The sequence below is a fragment of the Ptychodera flava genome, chromosome 4, assembly GCF_041260155.1.
Source record: "Ptychodera flava strain L36383 chromosome 4, AS_Pfla_20210202, whole genome shotgun sequence".
NCBI lineage: Eukaryota > Metazoa > Hemichordata > Enteropneusta > Ptychoderidae > Ptychodera > Ptychodera flava.
Genome location: NC_091931.1, coordinates 22793070 through 22803329, shown reverse-complemented (window position 1 = coordinate 22803329; position 10260 = coordinate 22793070). Strand labels below are relative to the sequence as shown.

The 10260-nt window shown below is 38.3% G+C and overlaps 1 protein-coding gene across 1 annotated transcript; it reads left to right on the top strand.

Moving 5' to 3' along the window:
- Positions 1-6402: 6402 nt before the first annotated feature.
- LOC139130457 (ficolin-2-like) lies at positions 6403-10260 on the top strand. The gene is made up of 5 exons (XM_070696246.1): positions 6403-6528; positions 6828-7099; positions 8424-8517; positions 8903-9067; positions 9542-10260. The coding sequence occupies exons 1-5, from the start codon at positions 6414-6416 to the stop codon at positions 10207-10209; spliced, it is 1314 nt and encodes a 437-aa protein (XP_070552347.1). The 5' UTR covers positions 6403-6413; the 3' UTR covers positions 10210-10260.

Genomic DNA, 10260 nt, shown 5'->3' with positions numbered 1-10260 from the left:
ATTTTGAGTAATTTAATTAATTAGGAAATCATCAAAGCAAAAATAGTTTTAGTGTGGAATTATCAGAACGTTCAACTTTTTTTGACAGTTCATAGTGAAATGCTTACCAACTTGGAGGATTAAAACATGTAAAGACAACTTTCCTGAATCCCAACTTTGATACATTCTGAACCACCATTTATGTTATCTAAAAGAAATTGCTCACAATAGTTTGTCATGATAGGGTGGTCAAATAAATAGAGATAGAGAAAGTTCTAATTTCCATTTATGGTTGACTTGGTAAGGATAAAATAAGATTACTTTTTGAGGAAAAAAATAGAGTGGTCAATTAAAAGAGTGGTCAAAGTGATAGGGTTTTTATGGTAAAGCTGGGCTGTAAGATTCCTCATGTGCTATTTATAGCAATTATGCAATCTGTGTAAACAGTGCAATGAAAGTGGAACATGATTCCTTATAATGCTTTTGATGACCTTGAACTTCTTAAGTTACAAACATTTGTCTCTTCAGCCGTGCTTTCTCTGAGTACTACAGTCTCAACTTATTCAACAGAACTTACTTACAATGTTAATTTGAAAGTTAAAATGTGCTTGGTTAATAGGATGAAAATACAGATATAGATAACCAGCTGAAGATTCTTTATAACCTGACAGATATGCTGTTTTATTATGACGTAATTCTTGATTTAAGCAAGTCTTGTTTACTTTAATTAGAATGTAATTAACTCTCGTTTATTTGCTATTACAGACTAATATAGTCTGATGAAATATGCAAATCTGTATTTTTACGGAATTTTTTTCCATTTTTGGTCAGGCCATCCTGAAATGAGCTATCAAAGATATCCACCTTCTTCATCAATACATGTGTCACAAAAGGTTATTCTCTACATAACACAGCAGAGCTCTGTCAAACTGTTGAGTCGCTTGTTTTTTCAAAACCGCTGGTCAGACAGCTTTAATATTTGGTTTACATGTCCCTTGGATGACCTTAGAGAGATAATTTCATACAGTCAGGAAATACTTGATTTTGTATCCATGTCTATAGTAGCTTCAGGGACTTTGGCCCTATGTTTAACTTTTTGTGCAATCCTCGGCAAGTAATATTCAGTGGCGTTTCCTTTAATTGTAATATTGTAATTGTGTTTGGTGTTATTTTATTTGTATTTCTGTGTATTTACTTTAACATTTTGTATTTTATCGTTTTTCTGAATATTTGTCTAATAAATTCAAATCAAAATCAATCTAGTTTGCTTCTAATTCGTGGATGCATAGACAAATGTTATGCCACGATGCAGCTCGATCTCTGTCCGCTGAAAAACAAACAAAATAATACACAAAAAAGCAAGCAAAAAGCTGATCGCAAGCGCTAAACACAGATTTCACAGATTGCAACATTCGACCGTCCGTCGAGAAGGGTTTATTTCTTGAAATGACAATCCCCTTGAATTGAAAATCCCTTTGAAATGTAGTAAACGTCTTTCAAATTGTGAAAACGATATCGCGTCGTATTCTCTTGATGTGTGCACCCGATATTCGGGATCTTGAAACGCCATACGAACCTGACAATTTACAGTACTGCAAGTACATTTTAGCCATTTAATTGAGAAAACATGAAACCTTACGCTTAAGCTTTGCATCTGTCTAAGAAATGTCACCCTTCCGTGTAGGCACGTCCAATCGACGCGTTCGGTCTTTTTAGAGATTGATATGGTTATTGGTCGAATGTTTGATTCTGTAATCGGAGCATCCTACAAAACTGACGACTCACTGTTGGACACAAGCTCTCAAAAACATGACTGGAGGCAATTTCTTGTGAAACAGACAAGCCATTACTTGTTTGTGGCACTTTACGCGCTGCGCGTCGACAAATCAATATGATTTTGATGTAGCTAAGATTCATAAAATGATGAAGCGAAATGTAATACATGTTCAATACAGGATTTCCAACGTACGAATGACGATAAGAATCGGTAAATTTTTATCTCCTTCACAGTAACTAAGCAAATTGCCTCCGGTCACGTTTGCTGGAGTCTAGTGCTGTGATTCGGCATTTTCAAAGGATGCTCAGATTACAGTCTCAAAGATTAGTCCTTGAGCAATATCTCAAAACACTTAAAATTACAATTCATACTTTGCGCGACGGCAGAAAACGTTTCCTTATCAGGATAGAATGCGCCTCCGGGACAGATATTTTGACTTCAAATTTCTACAATACCTTTTTGTCTACCGCTTGTAGGGATCATTTTGCAGCTCATGGAGTAAATAAAGTTTCACCGGTTTTTTTTTCTTTAAAATATATTTTTTTTCCTAACAGAGTTAACACAAGGATGGCCATTTTGAATTTTAGGAGTTGATAAATGTTAGGAAATTTGTTTGCTTGTAGCCAAAATTTGTACCGTGGCACTCGATATGTATTCTTAATATTGACAGAGATTGGTTGAAAGTTTGCCCGGATGGGAACTACCTTAAAGCAAAGTTTTATACAGATAGTAAGGTCTCGTGCATGAAATGAATTGTCATTAAATGTTCTGCGTATGGTTCGAATTCTAATGGTAAGACCACAGGGTACAGGGGAAAGTCCCTGGGGTGGGGAGGAAGGTGTTTTTTGTGCAACGGTTTACCTTATTTGATGTTATTAATTTTGACTGTGATATTTCAAATAAAGAGTTCAACTCTACACCGTCTGACTGCTTTATTATTACCGACAAGTCCTTATCTCCTCTCCAACTTGTGTATACACCACTGTAATTGCTCCGAAAACATTGCCAACTTGCTAATCCGCTGTCCGTATCAGCGGATAAAGTGATTGAGCCAAAAATCAAACGTGAAATATAGTTCTATTCCCCAAATACCAACATGTCGATTTCATACCTAATATATAACTACACATATCGCTTGGATGCAAAGTTAACGGAGTAACATACTTAAAATGGATCTATAGATTCGACTTAACAACTAGAAATGGAATGCAAATTATTAATTATATGACAACAAGATTTCCAATTGTATCCAAATTCATCAATAATGAATGAATTAATCAAATAGCTTCCATATTTCTCTTTTTTTTTCTCTTTGTGAGAATTAATCCGTGACTTTTCATCGTCAAACGATTGTTGCTCTAAATAGGTAAATCAAGTTTTTTTACGGTATTATGGCATAAAGTTGATTTCCGATTTCATTGTACACTCTCATTTTCGGCCTTTACTTCTATATACTAATATGTCGATACATCAAGCAACGATCGATATATTTGGCGACCCTGAACGTCATGTGTTTAAAATCGGCAAACCAAACACCATATGTATCTTAGTTTCAGAATTTGTTGAAGTGCTGTTCGCTTTGTGACCATTCAACGTTTTGAACAGGAAACCGTCCGATTCAACTTGGCTTTAATTGGGGAAAATGTGAGTTTTCTTTGTAGGAACGAGCTATTGTCATATTAGGTCATTCAGATAGCGCTACAGATAGGCTGTTTGATAAGTTGTAATCGGAGTATCCTTTGAAAATGGCATCTTACTGCAGGACATGAAAACATGGCCAAAGGCAATTGCGTTTTGAAGCAGACTTACAAATTACTAATTTTATCATCACTTTTTCGTCAGAAATCCGTTTTGGAACACACTTTTAGCTACAACAGTATAGTACCTTCCATGTTTGAACTTTAGAGTGCCTGGGGGGTTTGGTGTATGTGTTGCGATTGTCTGCAAGAAGTTCGTGAGGAATTTAATGCATAATTACTCTGGCTACAAAATTGTACGTGAATGTCGGTTTGGGTTTGAAAGAGATCAGGCCAAATTGTTCGACGCGATCGCTTACGGAGTAAGTAACAATCTTTAGCGCTTGAACGATGTCTTCTTGGTGAACAGCCCCTGTACGAGTGTATTCAATTTCTATGAAATAGTTCCCCCAGCGTTCAATTCAAAATACAAGAGATTGCTACATTTTTGGTCAGTTTACAGTGGGACGTTAATTCAATGTTGCCTACAGTGTAAGATGCGATGCAGATAAATATCAAGACACATTTTGGAACTAAGGAGACAAATGCAACTTGAGGGTTCAAAACGAGGGTTCAATATTCTTGTCATTTGACCAGGTCGAACTGCCTGAAATGTGTATCTTAGCAGATAACTAGGGAGTGGGTACATTAATAAAACGTAGTATCCGTTATTCACATATTTGAATAACATTATATTCTGTATACGCCGACGAAATTCTCAAGACTTCGTGGAAAATTTTATTTTGCGTTAGTTCATTATTTAAATTGTAACACGTGATTTTATGGGTTTATAGTTGCATATTGCTTTGTTTTAGTTTTCTGTTGGCGGGTCATAAAATTAGCCAAGGTGTCACTTTCGGTTTCAACTGGTTTAATCTTTTACTGCGATTACAATAGATACATTTCTTTCGATTTGAAAGCTCGCTATATAGATACACCATCACGTAACAATTAAATTTTGCGAAAGGCACTATAGCGCCACCTAACCGCCATTTATTGGGATCGGTTCTCTTTCGAATAAAAGCAATGTTTTCTCTTTGTAATGTGCAACGCTATTTTTCATTCATACTTCTGTGGCCACCGGCTAGCGCAGAATCGTTAAAGAGGGAATGAAGAGCACCATCGTCTTTAGAAACACTGTAGTATCATCACGGAGGTTGTGTCATCTGAGTTTGTGTTTCTTTATAGTGAACATTTTGAACATAATTATTTAAATTATTTTCCGATAAATAAGCTTATCTGTGTGACTGTAGGGGAAGGTATGTATACGTTTTGAAATCCGATATATTATTGCCCAGAACTAATGAATTTTCTTTGAATGTCAAAGGTCCTGAAACGGCACTAATTTTTAGTACCTGTATTCTGATTAAAAAGTTTTCGTCTCATTCCGTATGGCATTGCAGATATTTCATTAGACTGTGCTTCAGGATTGAAAGTTTTAATAGGCCGATCGATAAAAAAGGCTCAACAAACAGCAAATATCCTACACTGCCGTTTTGCACTGAGACATGGGGCTCCTCAACTTTGCAATACGTGCGTTTACTTAGTTATGGGCAATATATACAATTTCAAGATAAATAGCTCGTTTCCTGCCCGGTAAACAAGAGAGTAGGTCAATGAGTGCATTTAAGAAAAATGTATATGCAGTCTAAGTCTAGTGTTTTTGTGAAGTTTTTTTTTACTTCTATGAAAAAAATAAAACTTCATTCAAACGGCTCAGGTAAGCGCGAAAGTGTGGGATTATTGTTGGTTTGGGAAGAGTTTTGTAGGGGGCGAAGTGTCGCGACCTTTTACTGGGCAAAAATCGTCTTGAAATTTTAATTCGTAGGTTTTCACTGAAGTCTCCGTGGTTAAGTACATGTGTGTATATAAATCAAAATAAAGAAAAAAACCCAACTATTAAAAGGTGTGCAAACAAGTAACATAGACCGACCGGTGAATATTTAGTTGAATATTTAGTTGCCTTCCTTTCTCCTTAGAGAATGTTGATAATTAAAATTCGCGCATGGCAAATGGAACTTATCAACATTTGGAAATCGCAAAAAAAATCCTGCGACCGTCACACGTTATTATAATTTGAACTTCCCCTAAACACGACAAGTTGTTGAAAAGGATAGCTGGGAGTTTAATGCTGTCTACAGGTCATTGAACAACGCACACTTTAAAAACAAACCATGAACCATGATTGAGTATCGTCTGTATACGCGGTTTCCATGGCGCAACCGTGGAGTGTAGTGAGATTCTGCGCAGAGGTATACCTATTCCCAAAACGCAATTAGATTCGTTTGTTCATGACCCATGCTCGTGTCCACGGCGCCTCCACGTTCAGCAAATGGCCACCTTTTCTTGATAAATAAATTCCCATGTTCGGTCAAGCATTTTTCAAGACAAACTGTTGAGTGTTGAGACGTGTGAGTAGAAGAACTGTCTGTGGAAATCATTCACGAGAACACATAAAAGTAACGTCCCTCCGTGGGCACCGTACGCATATGCTGATGCGTTTAATGTTCATATTTAAGTCTTTTAACAGCTTACAGCATCACGCCTCAATCTGCTAAGGACGGGCGCCATATAAGAAACCTTTGTTTATACTGCGTCTTTTCTTTAAGTGAAAGTAAGTGCTCGCTGTTTTAATTTCCTCTCCACAGATGCTATTATCACCGCATCAAGGTTTCGTTTTCATTGGTATTTCCGGCTCAATTCAATCGACACATTCATGTCTTTTCCACCGTTGTAAGATATAGGCTTTGACTTTCATGACAGGAAATTTCGTATACCATACCCGTGGGGCCTTGGTGGCATGCGACATTAACACAACAATGACATCTAACCACGCTAAAAATCGTTATGAAACGACAGGACCACGAATGCAGAAGCAAATGTAATTAAGGCTCTCCCCACAGAATCAGTTTCATAAAAAAATGTTATTCAGTAACGACCAAATCATCGGTATGTTGCGAGGAAAGGCAGTCACCGTGAGTACGATGGCCCGTACGGTGATTTTGGTGTTGCTGACATTATCGGATCTACTTCGAGGTGAGTAGATTATTTTCTCTATTTTGAATATTACGGCTTCTCCTTTGCTATAGATGGATACAGCAGAAATGTGGTGAAAGTTGGCAACAAACATCCTCAACAGATCGGCGAAACCAATATACACTATGTCTAGTTCCCGTATTGCCAACTGTTCAACGCAAACAACTGTAAAGAATGTAGTATAGTAGGGCCCAATCTATATAGTGAGGCATATCAAAAACTGGAATTTCCTTCAAAACCAGTAATAAATGTCGATGCCACAGTCATGAACGGTATGAATTCGCAATTTTTCTCGTCAGGGGCAATGTCCATAGAATCAAACGAATATTTCAAGAAATCCATGCATCTGCAGTTACGATCAGAAAACGCGGCACTGAACGGCCACGTCATCAGTTCGGGGACAACACCGAGCGCCCTGAGCTGCAGCTTTCGATGTCTACACCAGCAATCTTGCCTGTCCATCAATTACAACACGGAAACTAAGAGGTGTGACGTAAACGATGCAGCCGGCCGAACCAACCCTGATGATGTCAAAACCGAGGCAGATTCAATGTTATTTGAAGTATGGGAGGTACAGCCTGTATTTTGTTTTTAAGAATTTATATTCAAATTCTTGGATTTAAATCTCGGGTGCCTGCATTTAAACATCCTCACTCAGCTGCCCCCATCCTGCTGGCCATGTAATATATTTCGATAAGCACACATGATTATAATTGGTATGTGAACAGTATCAGAAAAGGTATACTCTACACGCAGATAAATATCTAGACTTGGTTCAAGTCGGTGAATTTTTAAACAATAAAATCATTTATAATAGTTTCTCTTGTGTCTCTCCTATTTCGTACAAACCTATTCGGCATTGGTAGCGCAGGCCAGGTTTTCCGAGCGATTGAATGCGTTACCTTTGAGTCTGCGCAGTATAGTGAGTTAGTTTCTGCCGGATTCCGGGTGAAACTCCCCTGTATAGCGTTCACCCTACTCATCGCGTCCACTCCACTCACGCGCGCGTTTCACATGAAAGCAAAATACAAATCATTTCGTTCACTCCACTCAAACATTCACAAATCACAGACTTGAACCAAGTTTAATAAATATCAAGAACAAGCGTGATGTAAAACAATGAAGTATAATGTAATGTGATGCAATGAAAGTTAATGAAATGCAATGTGATACACTGAAAGGTATTAACACTCCAAGTCTTCCAAAAGCAAGCCAACATGAATGGCTATGATCGACAACTCTCAAAACGACCGCTGGGGCACCTACAATTGATTACTGTCTTAACATGAAAACAGACAAGATAAAAATCCATCGACGATATCAGAATTTCACAGTGCATTTAGGGTGATGAAAGAAATTGTCAAGCGCTGCCGTGCTTTCTAATTTTAGTAATTGGAATATCAGAGATCAAAATCAATATTTACTGTAATCGATGGTGTAATCTACTTTGAACCGCCGTCGTACGATATGATATGGAACATAATGTTTAACGAGTTTAGTTCTTGTCCTGTCGTGTAGTTTTTAAAAAGTCGTTAGTACAAGAGTTATCTATAAACCATGTTGAGGGAGTATTTTAGGTCAATTTCCCATCCAACTCGACCTCATAGCCGAGTTCATCTCTTCTTCCTATGTGAAACTACCCGAAGAGAGAATAAAGAATTTATGTGAAAAAGCTACTGTTCACGATTTCAAAGCGCGTTGTTGAGAGAAACAACCTTACCGTTGACATTGAACCATTCGATGCCCATAATGGATGGCACGTTTTCGAGCTTTAGTAAAACCTGCAGTTCGTATTTTCTTTTGTCTTACTTTTCATTTTAATCACTTTACTGATCATGAAGAAAGACGATCTCTTTTTAGATACAGAAAAAAGTTCGTATTTTTACCCCTATTAGGAATTAAGTAACCCATGCGAAGAACACGAATGCAACTTCCTTGAAACTTGCCAGCCTACAGAAGAAAGTCCTACAGGCTACGCATGCGTACAAAGTAAGGAACTGAGTCACAAATGTCCGTATTTATGTACATGTATGCGTGTGGCTGTAGTATGTATGTATGTATGTATGTATGTATGTATGTATGTATGTATGGATGGATGGATGGATGGATGGATGGATGGATGGATGGATGGATGGATGTATGTAAACTGAAGGCACATACATGTAAGCAATAAGTACTCCACTGTGTTGAAGACGACCACACCTGACGAGCATAAAAAGTGCATATTTAATATCTATAAAATATATCAAATGTAGAGCATTTGTAGAAAGCCATTATCATCAGTAGATTATTTCAAAGGTTAAAACTGGTCACATTGTTGTGTCGCGCTGGTAGCATTCCATTGACAGGGTAGATTTGTTATTTTGAATTCCAGATAACTGCACGGACCCTGGTACGCCACTCTATGGTCACCAATCAGGCGGCAATCAACATGGCGACACATTGACCTTCAGTTGTGATGTGGGCTATACATTGGACGGTGCGAGCGGCATTGTTTGCAGTAACGGTCTATGGAGTGATCCATTACCTGTATGCAGAAGTAGGTAACTTTTTTCAAGGAAGAAGAGGAAATAAAAGTTAAAAAAACTTATTGTAGGAAATCACTGAAAAGTAAAGTTAAAGGGCCGGTAAAGCTCATTTTGATTATTTTTTCACTAATTTTGTTTTAATGTCTTCCATAATTTCTTTTGTTTTACCCCCCAAAACATAATGATATAATACACAGTATTCAGCTTGTCAATTCAGCCTGTACACGGAAATCTGCGTTGTTATTCTTGACAAGTGAATTCTGGTCCGGACTAGAATTCATGTGTAAACGATACAGTCAGTGCGTTTTACACATATGGACGCTGTGTTAACAAGCTAAATAGTGGGTGTTTCAACATTCTTTTGGGAGTAGAATAAGAACTTGCAATTGACTCACAAAATGAAAATAATGCAAAGAAAATATAAAAAGCATTACTGGTCCTTTAAATTTGCAGAGTACGTACTGTGAGTCGCTACTTTTTTCCAGGTTTCGCTGATTGCGCCGAAGTTTTGGCGTTCGGCTTCACAGTGGACGGTATTTATTACATCAAACCAGCGGGCGTTGCATCGCCTGTCGAAGTGTTCTGTGATATGACGACGGAGGGTGGCGGCTGGACGGTGATACAGAACCGTCAAAACGGAATGGAGGACTTCGACAGAGGGTGGCAAGATTACAAAGACGGCTTTGGAGTCCTGGGCTCGGCTTACTGGTTCGGCAACGACTACATACATTACTTGACGACTCAGGGCAACTATGTTCTACGGATCGAGGTCTCCGATTACTCTGGTAACGACGTGTGGGCAAAGTTTGACGATTTCTCCATCGCTGGCGAGTCATCTCTGTACATGATGACAATCGGAAACCAGGTGGCTGGGAACGAGGTTGATCAGATGACGTACCAAAACGGAGCCCCATTCTCAACGAGCGACATCGATAACGACAACAACGTCGACTATCACTGTGCTGAAGTCTACGAATCTGGATGGTGGTTCAAACAGGCGATGGTTCAAGGCTATAATGTTAATTGTTACTTGGCAGCCTTGAACAAACCCATTGTCCAAAACTGTCCTGGCCTAAAAGGGCCCAAGTACGGCGTTGGCCTCGATGGGGTCCATTACTGCCTGCGGAGAACCTGTATGAAGGTTAGGGCGTGAATTCCATTTGTACCTAAAGTGTCCCTAAAGTTTACAAGCGTGGGATTTTAA